The following is a 16,330-nucleotide window of genomic DNA, read 5'->3' as shown; positions in this document are numbered from 1 at the left end:
CAAATTTGTTGGCACCCCCTGGAAAATATATGCAAACTTTTTTACAGTAAATCCCATCTTTTATTTCAGGACACTAATGTCCTCAAAATTGTAAAAAAAATAAAATAAGAAAAAACAATAAAGCAAACCTTTAGTTTTAGCATACTAGATGCAGTTCAGGGTAAAAAAAAAAATCCTTGTGTTTTGTTTTTGTTTAATATCTCACTATGGTACTGAAACAGCAATTTCCCTCTGGAAAGGATATCTGATTCTGATATTGTTGGTTAATTGTTGGTTAATTTCAACTGGCTTTTTTCCCCCCAACTTCTACTTTTTTTTAGTTAGTTAATCAGGTCAGTTTTTACAAGGTAAAATGTGACATAGTTCAAGAGTTCAACCTGCTCCATTCTGCCGTAGTGCAGAAAGGACCGAGTCAAAAAAGCAAAAGCTCTCGATTGTATTTGTCTCTCTATTGTTGCGACCTACAGCATTAATCAGAAGATGTGGATCATGACTGGAGAAACGATTCCGGTTTTGGATATGGATTTTTAAACTGGTCAAAGTTTGCATTGGATTTTCACTAGCAAACCATGCCTGATTTCCATATATGAATATGACATCCCATAGTGGCCTGTCACCCAGTATAGTGTGGATGATAAGAATAGTAAGAAAAGAAAAAAACTTCAGCAAAGTGTGGCATCTTGAGGTCAGCAGGTCTACATAACAGCTATAAGATGCCATCTGGTTCTTTGATGAACGTCAGAAACTATTGTCCAACCATCAGAAACATAAAAATGTAAGTCTGCTGAAGTATTATGTCCTGAACTGGAATCATGTGCTTTGTAGATTAAGCATTTAAGTGACAAACACTACCATTGGGTTTGAGTTAAAACAAAGGAGTACTCGAAAAAGCTCCCCATAAAAACTGTGAAGTAGGATGGAGAATATACGACTGAGCAGGCCTTTAACTTACAAAGGCTCTGTAAATGTTCAGAGCCTTGCATCACAAACTATTTGGAATAGGACACTTTAAATAAAATGAACCTCTACCAAAATAAAACTATAAATGGGTGTCAACGCAGAAATGGTTTGCCAGACACAAAATTCAACCTTCTTCTATAGGCATCACAGTCCACAGACCTAAATTCTCAAAAAAGGGAGCGAAACAAACATTACTTTGGATAATTTCAAGAAGTTATACAAATAGAAATTGTGAAAGATCCTTGTTTGAAAACCTTACGAAAGTAAATAGAAATGAATGGTGCTCTATTAAAAAGGGGGCTAGACAGTATCAGCAATAACTCCTGCAATGATTTTAGATTAAGCTTGTCAATTGGTTTTGATGGTACATTTTTACATTGGTGGGGGTCTTAAAAAGTGTGCGCATGACATCCAATCCCACAAAACCAGTGAGATTATTTCCAAATCAAAACATGGGATTTTCCCCTCATAAAAATAATACTTTGTATCTTTTTACAAACAAAGCAGCGCTCACGTAAAGAAATATATTTTCTTCGTTTTTTTTCCTTTTCAGCATACTTAGAAAGCCCAAGTTCTATAGCACAACTATTTCCAGAAATAAAAAGAACCAAAAAAAAAAAAAAACTCACTTTTTTTAAAAATATGGATGCAATTAAACAAAAACCTAAACATCTCCGTTTCCCCGACCTTGGGTCACTGAAGCAAACTGTCCTGCAGGTTTCAGATGTCAAGCTGCTGAGGTAATAAAATCCATTCAACCGTCTTTGCGCTCCTTTTGAAAATCCCTACGACCTTCGTACAGATGAGATGGAACACCAGCCTATTCTCAAAACCTATTTTATTTCATATCGTCGCTGTAAAAAAAAAAAAAAAAAAAAGCTATAATAAACTGGGAGAACAGCAAATAAAAATGCAACAAAGCGACAAACACCAGTAGCAGTTATTGCAAGTGTTCTGATTTGACAAACAATTTAATCAGCAGATTAAAACAAATCACTGAACCCTTGAATTGTGGAGGGGGCAGCTTTAAAATAAATACAATGTTTTACAGAAATCTTGACAACAGAAATCTCGTAAAAGATTTGGAGAAGCAGAGACATGGACATTCGATTTGACAGCTACATGTATGGATATATTGTTCCCACAGGCAGGATTCCATAAAAATAAGATGTCTGCAGTAATAAAAAAAAAAAAAAGAAAAAAAAAATAAATTGTTTGACACTGGTAATCATTCTTTAGGTACTTTAAGACAATCCTCGCTTTATTCTCATACAGCCACCGCTTGCTCTGCTTCTTCAAGGTTCACCATTTCCTCCTCTAGCTCTACTTCCACCTCAGGGTTGACCACGTGCCCCTCGCCACCTGCGTCTGGGTTCACGTGGACCACTTGGATCTGCAGGCCGGCCTGCTTTAGTCTCTCCAGGTCCTCCTCGCATATCCCGCCCACCCCTCCGTCCTCCACCACCACCGTCGTGGTCTCCTCCATGTGCAGCACGTCCACGGGCTCCACCGTGACGTGTTCCACGTGAATGCCGTCATCCAGCAGGACCGTCTCGCCGCCCTCCATGCGCTGCGTGGCGATGGCGAGGGCGGCGGACGCGGCCGGGTCGGTGATCACCAGCTGCTCCGTTGGCTGGTCCTCGATAGAATGGACGTCTTTGAGGTGCGCTTTCAGTTCTCTCATTTCGGTGAACCAAATGTCACACATGGTGCAGTGGTTGGGCTTCTCTCCCGTGTGGCACATGAGATGCTCCTTGAACTGGTCCCAGTTTATAAAGACTCTACTGCAGACCTGAAGGAGACAGTTTGGGAAGGTAATGAGGGAATCGGCCATTAAACCACTGTAGAATCAATACGTGGGTCATCGTTTCTGACAAAACGTAATAGATAAACTCTTGACAAAAAAAGTTAATCAATTAATCTCATATCTTAGAATTGTCTTTGGATGTAAATTCCACAGATTATGTAGCCTCGTGAGACCATCCTGATCTCGCGAGCTTTCAAGGTTTCACTCGCAGATCAGTCTGGCTACTCTCCGTTAAAGAAAATTTGGAGCCGTTCACCAAACGAACGTCCAATCAGCGTTGGCTTTGAGGCGGGTTGAGGTGTGACGCAACGAGAAGCGTGACAGTTCAGTCTAAAGAACATGGCGGCTTCAGCCGATGAAACTAGCGTTAGCGTGGCTATCGAGCAAGTTTTATCGGAATTACAGAGTATTTCTTTGCTGAGCTAACGAGCCTTTACCTGCAGCAGCAAGAGTAGCTTGGCTTGTGGTTGTGTTTTCGTCGTCGCTCTGTTACGTGCGACGACGAATCTGATTGGTTCATTTGGCCCGTCTATCACCAACATAGGCCAATCAGCTAACCAGTATTTTCGCCCCTTCCCAAAATTACTTCAACGGAAGGTTTCCAGATGGATATGCGGAGCAAATCTATCTGGCGGAGTCAGGTAACAGATTATGGGCCAATACGTCATTTGATAGGCTCAGTAATAGGTCAACATGATGGACACTAACTGTGGTGGGCTATTGCCCCGGTCAGTTTCAAAGGATTACAAAACTTGAACGTGGGAGTTTGCGAGATTAAGTGCTCGCTGGCCTTTGAAACAGTAAAATCTACAAGACTCCTGGTTTTGCTCATTTTACGCTCGATCAACCTAATAGGTGCCGAAGCCGTACGGACGGAAAAAAGACTCGGCTATTTTCTGCAAAAGGTGCGGTGTTGAAAATGAGTCTGAGGAGGGAGAAACGCCGCGGGAAGCTCAGAGGACAGAATCTGTGTTTTCTGTTTGAGGCATGTTGACTGTTCCTTCAGGCTGCCACTTTCTTCGGCCCGTCAAGGCAATTTATTCGGCCCCCTCAAGAGCCAGAAAAGCCATAGCATGCGATAAAGTAGGGGCGTATATGCTTTTAATGTGTATAGAGTGGTTAAAACTGTGCCTCCTGTAGCGAATGTTGAATTTTTTAAGTGTGTAGTAAAATTTTCCTGCCAGTAGATGTCAGTTTTCCCCCCACTCATTAAAAGAACCCAGAGAAAAAGTAATGCAGAATGATGAGCGTTTAAAGTGTAACTTTTTTGCAGATAAACTGTATAAACTGGGTCTAAGGGTGCTACTTTTATGTTACTAAGCATTTTTTATACTTCTATGTGAATTGAAATGAAATTATGAAATCAAAATTATCATCTATACATGTGCAACCGGCCCTTTTAAGGACTTCATGATGCCAAAGTGCCCCAATATAGAGATGAGTTTGACACCCTTGCTCTAGGGACTTCAGCAGAAACCAGGAAGCTAAACTTATATCTGCAATGCTGCTGCGTTTTATCCTTTCCAGGAGTAATTACATTATTAAACATATTGGACTAGGAAATGTTAGAAATATTTTGGAAAACTCAAAATAGTAAAAGGTAAATGTCTACCAATTCTACAGAGATAGACAGTAAAAAGCTAAAGACAATTAAAGTTAGTGACACTAACTGCACTAATCAAGCTACACTTTAATCTGAAATTCTGAAATCTCAATGCTGCAAACACTGTTTTTTCCATTAATCAGGAAATCCTGCTAAAACTCCAGCTTTCTTCCAAAACTGCTTTGACACCATCTGTGGTACTAATGTTTTATAATCATAAAAAGGGCAGAAAAGCTGCTTAAGGCTCATTTATAGTTACTATTCTTTTTTAACTATCTCCTCAATGAAAAATGGAATAGCTTGTGATATAAGACGTGTAAAATAATCTTGTAAGAGTTAATGAGATATATTGCGATTCTTTTCAGTTGTGTTTAAAGATAGATCCATCCATCTCAAACATGGAGGATTTTACTGCATCTCTAGGCTTTCTGTGATGGGCAGAGACAGCTCTTTAACTTTGAGCCGTTTTAGAGAAGAAATAAAATATGGCTCTATTTTACTGCAAATCAAAATTGTTGTAAAGTCATTCTAAATTTCTGTCAAAATTAGAAGTGTTTTTTTTTTATTTATATATAAAAAGAGCAATTATATAATCTCTGGTGCATCTCTATATAAAACACAGAATACTGAGAGAAGCTCACCTTGTGCCCCTCTTATATGAGCATAATTTTTCCCCCAGATAAATAAATATTACAACACGGTTTCACTAAAGCCAAAAAAAATAAAAAATAAAAATTGGCAAACTGTACCTGGCATTCATAGAGCTTTTTTCGTCCTTTCTTGGCTCCCGCTCCATTCTGACAGGCAGCCATATGGCATTTCAGTGTGCTGTTCCTTGCAAATCGCTCATGACAATCTGGACACTCATAAGGTTTTTCACCTAGAAAAATATTAAAAGGCCAAATATGCTAATGCTGAATATATAATTATATAATGGGTATATAAACACACACATTGCGGATAGAGCCCAGGAAAAGTTAATGAATTTAACTGAGCTGCTTTGGTTTTTATATTCAAATTCTCACCAGTGTGCTTGCGCAAGTGCTCCTTAAAGTGGCCAAAGTGGTCAAAGTGCTTCTTACAGTATTCACAGATGTGCACCTTCTTTTGAATTTTCTGCCCTCGAGACAGTTCCTCCGCGTCAAAATGAAACGTGCTGATGTGCTGCTTCAGGGCGCCCTCCCGCGTGTAGGCCTTCCCGCAGTGGTTGCACACGTGAGGCTTCTCCATAGAGCCCAGGTGAGTTTTCATGTGCTGTCTGAGGTGGTAGTACATCTTAAAACTACGGTCGCACTTGCTGCAGCGGAAGACGTTGTCTTGTTGGGAGATCTGGACTTCCACGACCCCAACGTTCTCCAGTACTTTGGAGGCCGTCACGGTTTCCTCCTGATACAGGACCTCCTTCAAATCAAAGGCAGATATTTGTAGAGTGCTTTTTACAGGGACAAGTATACAAATATACGATATTATAAATTAACAAAACCAAATACCTCTTCATCCTTTTTGATTACATGAATTGTTGGCTCCTCTTGCTGGTATTTGCTAGTTATGTCAGCGAGAAGAGCCAAAGCGGAGCCATCGGATGCTTGTGCAGTCTTTCCATCTACCACTTCCTCCAGGCCAGTCTCCACCACTTCAATCTCCACCTACAAGACAGTTTATCAATTAGCATTATGCCACTAGAGCAGACTAAAGGACACCTTAGTGTTTATGCAATAGACTTGGAGTATTTAGGGCTTTGATGGATCTATTTGTATTCCTAGGGAGGAATGATGACCTAACAAACAACTTCAGGGACTTTTTTTTTTTTTTTTACAAATAAAAGTTTAGTGTAAAAGGTTAGCAGAATAGTAGATTTTCTCTTAACAGCATAGCAATTATACTTTTACAATCGAACATATATTAACGGACACGTCCACTCATATTTTACTTAAACGTTCTTTAGCAAGTTGCAGCTCAACTAAATGCTTTTTGTAGTCACCAACGATCTTCTAAAACACCGTATTTGTCGGACAACAAGGTGCACTTAAAAGCCTTACATTTTCTCAAAAATTGATGGTGCGCCTTTATAATCCGGTGTGTCCTATGGTCCGAAACATACGGTAAATGCGGCTGAATATTTGACCACTCTTTCTTGCAAAAAATGTCAGTGTTCATTTAAATTGGTTGATTTCTTTGCAGACAGCAGAAATCTTATTAGGGGTTTAGGTCGAGACCATCCTAGAAGCTTAATGTTAGCATAGTTTGACCATTCCAATTTATTTTGTTGTGGATCATTATTATTATTGTCATTGAAAGACCAAACTATTCTCAACTGAGTGAAAGAAAGTTTAAACAACATTTCCTGAGAAGACGCCATACCCTACTTATTCTCTAAGTGCTTTAGCATCTAGATGATGGTAAAGAAAGACCATCAGATTGATCTACCAAATTATCCGCTTGGGGAGTTTGAAGGTAATTCAAACATCACATCCAGGCGGTGCTTTGTGATTGCACACGCTTGGATTAAGATAATGACTGCAATTCGATATTTTGGTCACCTCCATCAAGAAGGTACGCGTGCATGTGGGAAGCTGCACATGTCAGTCGAGCTTGAAGATGTCGACTTAAGAGCAGGGCCTTCTTTCTTGGTTGGTTAAATGCAACTGATTAGGTTGCAATATTCAACAAAATATAATATTGTGATTTCCCGTCAGTCTAATATGGTATATTACAGTCATCTTAAACAAACATTGAGCTATTTGCCACAATGGCAAGAAAAAGGTTTGCAAAAATCAAGGGGGAGATTTTAAACCTCAGGTCAGTGTACCAATTCTCAAGCGTTAGCACAAAGAGGATGGATTAACCATAAAAAGGGGACTGTGTCTCAACATCATCTGAAATAGACGTTATAATACTTGACACTGCTCAGGTCAAACAAAATCCGTAATAAATAAAAATTTGTGCACACACTGATGAGTAAATAATCACAGGTATACATAAATATACCAACCTGCTCTCCCTCCACAGTCGGTAACGTTTCTGTAATCACATTAGACGTTTCTGCAATCGTCCTCTTTTTAGCCATACTCCTCGTTGTCTTTGAGAAATGTATTCTTTAAAATAAGCAGAAACAGCCTGATATTTAGTGGTTTAAACAGTCAATTTAAAGTCCCATCACTTAGGTACGGCAATAACAGTTTCTCAGTACAAGCAGATTGGTTGTTCTGCGTATGTCTTACTTCTTAAGAGCTTTAATGGCTTCCTGCATTTGGAGGTATTCAGCAGCCTTCCAGACATCCTGTGCCTCTTCCTCCCCACATATCATTAGCGTGGCTGTGTATGTGAACTCCATAAGCTGGCGAAACGCTGTGTTGCTCACTCCTGTGAAATGTCAAGGAACAATTGAGTAAATTCAGTACAACGTAACAAAAATTTTATATCCTATGCTGACGACATGGGATTATTTATCCAAAATCCTGAGGAATCTAATCAATTACTTAGACTACAGGCATGTCTTGCCTCTGGTAATAAAGTAAAAAAAACTTGGTGTTATTTTTGACCTGGTAATATTTAAATCGCGTTTCAAACAGGTTTCTATGGTTTCCTTTTTTTTAAACTCCCTGATTTGTTGCCAAAATTAGAAATATTTTGTCCAGGAATGACGCTGAAAAACTAGTCCACACATTTGTTTCTTCAAGGCTGGACTATTGTAATTCTTTACTATCAGGAAGTCCACAAAATGCAGTTCAAAGTATTCAGCTGATCCAAAACGCTGCAGCAAGAGTTCTGATGAAAATCAACAAGAGGGATGATATTTTCCTATTTTAGCTTCCCCCCATTGGCTTCCTAAATCAAAAATTCTTCTTTTAACGTATAAAGCCCTTAATAATCAAGCTCCATCATATATCAGAGCTCTGATTACCTCGTATGTTCCTAACAGAGCACTTCGCTCTCAGACTGCAGGTCTGCTGGTGGTTCTTATAGTCTCTAAAAGTAGAATGGGAGGCAGATCCTTTAGCCATCAGGCTCCTCTCCTGTGAAACCAACTCCCAGTTTTGGTCCGTGAGGCAGACACCCTGTCTACTTTTAAGACTTGGCTTAAAACTTTCCTTTTTGACAAAGTTTATAGTTAGAGTGGCTCATGTTACCCTGAGCTATCTCTGCAGTTATGCTGCTATAGGCTTAGGCTGCTGGAGAACATCAGGGTCCATTTTTCTCACTCTGCTGAGTTCTCCAACTGTTCTCCAGTTTGCATTGTTTGTTGTTATTTTAACTTTTAACCTTATGTTCTCTCTGACTTTTCTCTCTTCATAGAAGGTACGCCTGGTCTGGCGTTCTGTTTGCTGTGACACCATCCAGGGGAGGCAGATCATCAACCGGTACTCTATAACATAGAAAAAATTCCTGGTCGGGGCAGATGACCGTTCACACTGAGCCGATGCTCACTATGAGGGATTGCTGCAAATCCATTGACAATGCAGACGACTGTCCACTGTGGCTCTACGCTTTTTCAGGAGGAGTGAATGCTGCTTGTCAAGACTCAATGCAATCTACTGGGTTTCCTTAGATAAGAAAACTTTTTGACCAATCTGTCAGTTTGATTTGATTAATTAAGACTTTTTTTAAAGTGCCTTGAGATGACATGTGTTGGGAATTGGCGCTATATAAATAAACTTTAACTGAAATAACAAAAGTGATTAAAAAAAAAACTCAATACAAAACATCTAAGTGTATTTTTTTTATCTTATTAAAAACATCTAATTTTTGTCCTTATAAAAACGCTATAAGATCAAAGACATTGGCTAATATTTCCATACTTAATGGGCTGTTTTACCTCAGTTACATCAATAAAAGGTCTGACATACTAGAATCCATTACGAAGGAACAACAACTGAAGTTATATAAACTTAAAAGACAAGCTTAAATCAGTAGTAGACCCCTTGAGCTGGTTCTGATATAAAGATTAAAAATTTCTTTATTGTCCCGCAATGGTGAAATTTGGGTGTGACAGTGGCAAACACACAGAAAGTTACACACAATTAATAGCAAAAGTCAGACAAGTGCAAATTCAACTACAAAACAAAAACAGAATTCCAGGTTTTATATCATGTTGCTATGACATTATTTATCCACCAGGGAGCGTAACTTCCCATATCATTATAGGTTTCACTTTCAAAGTTCATGTTTCTTCTAGAAAAACCTGTGACTGCTTGTTGTTCAACTCGAATTTTAACAGAAGCACTGAGTACCTTCTATCTCCACCAGAGGCTCCTGGGTAAAATCCTGAAAGAACTTGTGAAAAAACTGACTGCATGCTGCCAACACCGCTTTATGGGCTCTGAAGTGGTGTCCTGCAACAAGCAACAAATATGCAACTTAACTTTCAGAGTTCCAACTTTATTATACAAATAAATCACAGAAAACCCTTGGGTAACCACAGCATTTTTGCACTTTTAGCTTGCCTCTCCCAAGCAGATAAACTTTGGAATGGCATCCTTGCACGGAGCACAAGTGGCATGCCCATTTGAATGAAACTCTAAACTGGCACCCCACGAGAAGTAGCCTATGCTATAAAAATAAAAGTGCTTTCTGTAAAGCAGAGTAATGATGGAGGACTACACGGCTCAGTTTTTTTTAATTATGTCCATTTATAGATTAATCACACAACAAAACGCTCTAGGCAGAACTAGATTCATGACAGTAAAAGTTTTACAGAAAAGGTAGCAAACTGGAATCTATCGTAATGTTTTCTCTAAACAGCCTAAACTGGATATTAAGAGTACTTTCTACTAAAAAGCTCACAGAGTGAAGCTACCACAATTTCTATTTTAAAATGCACCGCAATGTGGAAAACAAGAAAGCACACATGCACTGTACTTACCATCCACTATGAGAGTAATGTCTGTAAACTGATCCAGTTGTCGCTGTTCGTTTAGTTTGCCCATCATGACTTTGTAGAGCCCCGGGTACTCGCTGACTCCATTCACCTCCTCCTCTTCCCCCGCCGCCATTGTTCTCCTGACCCTGCCCTGCAAAAAAGAGGAGCATGTGCGACAATTAGTATTAGTTGATATCATTTTAAACCACGAGTACTGGTATGAAACAGTATTAAAAAGAAAGCAGACACTAAAATCGAGAGGTTTATCGGGAAGCTCTGTGGTTACTGGAATCACTTGAATTTACACTTGACCAGGCATGAGCCGAGATTGGCTGGTTTAAAACTAAAAACATCATCGTTAGCAGATTTGTTAGTGCATGGGAGGACTCTTCCCTTAAGGCTTTTCTAGCATCAGTAAGGTGTAAAGGTATGCTAAAAAAATACAGCAAATATTAAGTTTGGCACAGCAGTCATCTATTATGGATTCACATTGCAGGATAGATGTTTATTTTTGTTCTGTTACATGTTAAAAAAATAATTTAAAAAAATATTTTTCCAGGTGTGCAAAACACATCAGTGAATTAAGTTTTATCTTGCAAAGAAGTACAGGAGATTTGCTACAATTCATTCTTGCTGGATTTTGTTTACAGACTTTTTTCAGATTTGCAGTGATGCAGAGAAAGACATCCCTGCAACTCAGGGATCATTATTGTATTTTTACTATAGACTTTTTAACTTTTACATTTTCAATCTATAGTAAAAGGCAGAACAAATATATATTATTCATTGTTATGAAACACTAAAATATTAAATAAAATATTAAGTAACTATTAAATAAATCCTCAACATAAACCATTCAAACGCAATTCTTAGTCTACACCCAAAAACTAATTCTGCAAAACATATGCATTCATGTTCTTGAATTTGATATCAGCTGCCATCACAGCCCAACAAAATAGCCTTGCTTAGATTTAACCTGCTGAAATGACAGCACTGCGAGAGACGGGACAAATGCAGGCTTATTCATAAATTGCATTATCTTAAATTACATTTCCCCATTCAGCGACACTAGTGCCCTCATGCGCCTGCTCTCTCCTTTAAGGGAAGTGTTGACTGTACTAACACTGACAACATTTGAATTTCCTGTACGAAGGAACCCAGTGAATTCTAGTTGGATGCTTTCCGTGTGAAGGAGGCAATTAGCCGAGGAGCATTACTATGAACACATATTGTTCTAAACACCAAACTGTGCTTTCCCATAACAGATGAATGGAACCGTACGTACACATTAAACTCAAATTTATTATTAGTGAAATGTTCAGATGAGATTTACGTTCTGTGGACATTTTACGTAACTTGAAAAGTTGTTGTTTTGCTGTCAACCGTAGGGTTTTACTGCTTTTAACCATTAGCTGTTATTTAGCTTCATTTTTTGTTTGTTTTACATCCAATTGCTGGTGTGTAATTTTACAATACAAGATTTCTGCCAATAGAGTTAGCATGAAAATGAACCAACAAGTTCATACACTTAAAATAAAATATTTGCTCCGCCGTGTTTGAGAAAAAACTATTTCCTTCCTGTTGACACATGGAGCTAACGTTAGCTTTGCTAGCTTAGATTCGTACCCTGCCCTCCATAAACGAATAAAATGTTTATTTGTATACAATCACAACTACAACTCACAAGTACGATCGAACTTACCCAGAGTCGATGAAACGCTACAACCGTCTCCATATGATAAGCATAAAAGAGCGACGAACATCATTATTTCTGCTGCTAACGGGCCTCTTAGCACACTCGCCATTTCGAGTTTGACAATCAACATTACGTCATCAATCCGCGCATTAAAATACACTTTTCGCAGAGAGATTTCCCGATTATGACCGTTGTGGGTCGAATAATGCGTTGGAAAACATCGCTAGACATACCTCAAGTAGGCGTCCACTGATTTAGAAAGTAGCTTCGCGATTATATTTCCCACAGCGCTGTTCTACTCTCGTTGCTCCAAAAAGGGCGGTCGTTCTGGCCCACAGGCCTCGGTTTCCCAGAACCCCTTGCAAACAGAAGAAGGACGCCTTGGAGCGTTGCTAAGAGACAAACGTGAACGAAAAGAAGCTACAAATTGAATCAAAATGACCCACTGTAACTAAAGTAGGTCTTTGATGTAAAAGGTAGCTCTGTTGGCATTGTGTGCTGGTTCTGCATGATTTTTTAACTTCTTTTTAACAATCAGATTATTATTTTTAAAACTTTATTTTTTTTCCCTTTTACATAACAGAATTTGCACTTGCATATGCCCAATTCCGCTGAAAAAGAAACTAATTTATTATCACAGGAAAAAAAAAAATATAAAAAATAACCTGCAGTCAGGTTGCATTAATGGAAATAATAAGCGAAATGTCATTGTTAGATAGAATTTAATAAAAAACAGTTTTGTGAAGAACTAAATGTATCTTTTTAGATGAACTATGGTTAAACATCACACACACCCCTCTGTGTTTTTTTCCAGTCTATTTACAAAGCTGGGCCGGCCGCGCATGTGCGTACGTGCATGTAAACAGCTGCCACTCAGGGCTTACCCACTCTCTGTCCATAAAAAGCCATCTCCAAGTAGAAAATGGCGGAGAGCACGCCCATCAGATCAAACTGATCTCATGCTAACAGCATTATAAAGTTATGAGTTGCTTACTTATTCACTAGACACGTTCCTCCAAAAGGTGATGCCGTTTTGCTGTGTATTTATTCTTTGGAAATATCTGCAGGGATGAGAAGGGGAAATGGGTGCCATAAAGACAGGCATGGCTTGATACATGTGTTGTTTTGGTCTACAGACAGTGCTCAAGCTCCATCTAGTGATGAAAATTTGCTTATTTCTCCTTTAAAGTAATATTTTATTTAAACAAGTTTAAACAAGCAGCTTTGGTATCAACATGGCAAAGCTTGATGTCAAAATATTTGCCCACAAGCCTTACAAAAAGTTCTCCAAATCTGTCAGATTGTGAGGATTTCCCATTTTTACAGTCTTCTGCAAGTCATACAGTTTGGGACACAGGCCAAAACTTTTAGGTTTATCTCATTGAATCATCCTTTTATTGATTTGGATGCACATGTGGACTTACTCCTCTGCTTTGTATTTGAAGCTTTTGGGTGAAAGGTCATTGCTGTTTGAAGTAGTTCATTATTTTAGGTGAAATAAATCTATATTTTTGACAGGGTTATGTAGACATCTGAAATACCCTTTCTAAAAACATTTATTTGGCAAATTATTTATATTTTGGATTGTGGGACTTGTAAACCTAAGTCTACCCCTTACTCTACCATGCCTAACACCACCCCTAACCCTGACCTAACTCCAATACAAATCATTGCTAACACATTACTAGAATAAATGTTTTTATGTGGTGTATACCTTCTATCTGATCTCAGCGAAAACCAACGAGCTCTTGACTGCCGTGCGTCGGCCCCTGCCTTGCTTTTGACTCCCTACACCAAACTGTTATGATCATTGAACTGATACAGGGAGTTGCTATTGTGATACTAAACCACCCCTAACCCTAACCTTCCAAATAATTGCACATTTTGCCATGCACAAAATACATGGAAATATTTTTTGTGTGTTGTTGGGGTTTTTTTTTATAATAATAAAAAAAAAAAAAAAAACTTTTAAGGGGATCGAAATATTGTTTTAGCTTTTATAAGAATGGTCTATTCAGTATATTTCGGATAGATATTAAAAAAAAGATGAGTATCAGGCTCACTGTACAGAAACATCCATTTTGATGTCTCTAGGATTTAAAGAAATATAACTTAACATTTGCTTCTTAATAAATTAGTTTGTATCCCAACCACCACAAAATTGCTCAATAAATTTCATTTATTGAAAGAAAGAACTGTTTTTTGAGTTTTAAAAAATATGTTTTTTTTACCATTCAAAATGCAAAAATATATAAATAACTATCAAATATATGATATATAGGCCTATTACATATTAAAGCAAAATTCCAAAATAATATTATAACATTTATTAAAAAAGTTGTTGTCCCCTGCAGCCTTGTCACTGGTGTTATCATGTCACAAAAGTATTTTATGTTGATCTGCAAAAGTGTTACATTCGTTATGGGTAACACCAGTGACAATCAATTCAATTCAATCCAATTTTATCAATATATTGCCAATTCCCAACACATGTCATCTCAAGGCACTTTAAAAAAAGTCATATTCAATCAAATCAAACTGGCAGATTGGTTAAAGTGTTTCCTATCTAAGGAAACACAGCAAATTGCATCAAGTCTTGACAAGCAGCATTCACTCCTGCTGAAAGAATGTAGAACCACTGTGGGGGTGGTCTGCATTGTTTTGCAGCAATCCCTCATACTGAGCATGCATGAAGCAACAGTGGAGAGGAAAACTCCCCTTTAACAGGGAGGAAAACCTCCAGCAGAACCAGCACCAGGATTAGTGTTAACGGTCATCTGCCATCTGTCTTTAGATAAATGTACGAAGAAAAAAAAAATTAAGCTTTTATTTATATGTATTCATAAAATCAATGACTTATGTAACAATGTGGTCCAAGTTTAAATGTTAGAAAAAGAAAAACGATTAAGTCATCTTGACACCCCAAAAGTGGATGTTTCTTTAGAACCTTTTTAGTTTCAGTTCACTTACTCTGCATAAAAAAACATTAGTCTCATAGAAAACCTGTTAACTTGTTATATCGCCTGCATCAAAAACTTCATTTTAGTTAAATTTAGTATTATTTTCGACATCACATTCCTTTATGTTAATGTTATAAATATTATTACATTATACATGTTACATAATTGACTTATAAGTATTACTTAGTGTTTTAAAGACATTCTTAGAATGTAAGGATTTTAGGAATCAGGAAAGATTTATGATGGGCATGTAATCAGTTTACAACTCAGTCTCACACAGTACTGATGTTTTAATGCGTATATTGAGGGCAGCTGAGTACTAGATAACCTCAATCTGACCCTAGAGAACCAAAGGTCCTGATATGGAAGGTGTATAGAAAGTTCTTTTAACATCATGAGTTTTTATTGGTCCTGCAATAGCACTTGAGTTACATCAGTAATAGCTCTTGTTACATTTTGTTACAAACATGCGGGCTTAGCTGGCCTAATCGCATGTGCTTATTTTAGTTTATCAGTTATTCATTCTGTCAAATGCATAAAATTTAGAGGCTATATAGACACATCTCAAAGAAGCTTTTTATGTTTAAATTATCAATACCCAAGACAGGTTCCAAGATACTGCACATTTACGGATAGTTACTATAACATACACCAGGTAAAGCAGGTTTTTGAAAGCGTCTATGCTTTTTTTAGTTTAAATAAATTTAATGGAGTCGGACACCAGATGTCAGTAAGAACCCAATTAATCTGCACATACATATAAAAAAATAAGCAAAACTACAAAGCAAATCCGTCTAGCTAGTGGGGGAAAAACTTGGAATGACGGAGGGAATGAATATGCTTTTACTAGTTGAAGCACTTTGTGCAAACTGTTGTAATAAGAAATCTTTTTACAGGCCAAAAGTTAATATTAAACCAGTTGATACAGATCTGCACAGTCTAAATACTGACAGATTCCAGCTGGTGCGTTGGCTTTCCATGCCTTCTTACACACCCCTTTGTCCGAGTATTAAAGTATATGCAATGTTATTAAAATTTTTAAACTCATAACTTTATTTGTGGACTAATTTGGTTTGACTTCTGTATATGTGTGGCTGTGTGGTTGTTGCCAACATCTGCTGTGAATTGTCAATGGCCCCAGTGGAAATATGTAAAGTTAAGGACAATGTTTATATGTGCCATACTTATTTCACCAGACTAAAAGGTGCCAGCCACACTCTGTAAATAAGTAACACATTGTAACTAATCCAGAAACGGCACGATAGCTGGCATCATGTCACAGCTTGTATCTCAGCCTGAAGCTCAGGTCATGTTGCTGCATGTCTCTAAGCTGATTAACTGCCGTTCACAGACACTGATCACAACTGTGTGCAAAATGTGTTCAAGCCTTGGTGGCTTCTGCATTTATTTTAATGAACATTCTGACCAAGTTCATGTTCATGCG

The 16,330-nt window shown here is 38.0% G+C and overlaps 1 protein-coding gene across 2 annotated transcripts; it reads right to left on the bottom strand.

Annotated features, from left to right (window-relative positions):
* Positions 1 to 1,896: 1,896 nt before the first annotated feature.
* Positions 1,897 to 12,272, bottom strand: znf131 (zinc finger protein 131). 2 transcript variants are annotated; one of them, XM_036143885.1, is made up of 9 exons: positions 12,160 to 12,272; positions 10,234 to 10,381; positions 9,602 to 9,703; positions 7,592 to 7,733; positions 7,363 to 7,465; positions 5,861 to 6,016; positions 5,396 to 5,771; positions 5,120 to 5,250; positions 1,897 to 2,752 (listed from the first exon to the last, which is right to left on the bottom strand). In XM_036143885.1, exons 2-9 carry the CDS (start codon positions 10,361 to 10,363, stop codon positions 2,228 to 2,230), a joined length of 1,665 nt encoding a protein of 554 aa, XP_035999778.1. In that variant the 5' UTR covers positions 10,364 to 10,381; positions 12,160 to 12,272; the 3' UTR covers positions 1,897 to 2,227. The 2 variants fall into 2 exon arrangements, with proteins under 2 accessions (XP_035999778.1, XP_035999777.1); XM_036143884.1 differs by lacking the exon at positions 12,160 to 12,272 and adding an exon at positions 11,933 to 12,085.
* Between the last annotated feature and the right edge of the window lie 4,058 nt (positions 12,273 to 16,330).

Source organism: Fundulus heteroclitus, chromosome 12 (assembly GCF_011125445.2).
Source record: "Fundulus heteroclitus isolate FHET01 chromosome 12, MU-UCD_Fhet_4.1, whole genome shotgun sequence".
Taxonomy (NCBI): domain Eukaryota; kingdom Metazoa; phylum Chordata; class Actinopteri; order Cyprinodontiformes; family Fundulidae; genus Fundulus; species Fundulus heteroclitus.
The sequence above is the reverse complement of the archived record's forward strand: the minus strand, read 5'-3'. Positions and strand labels throughout refer to the sequence as shown.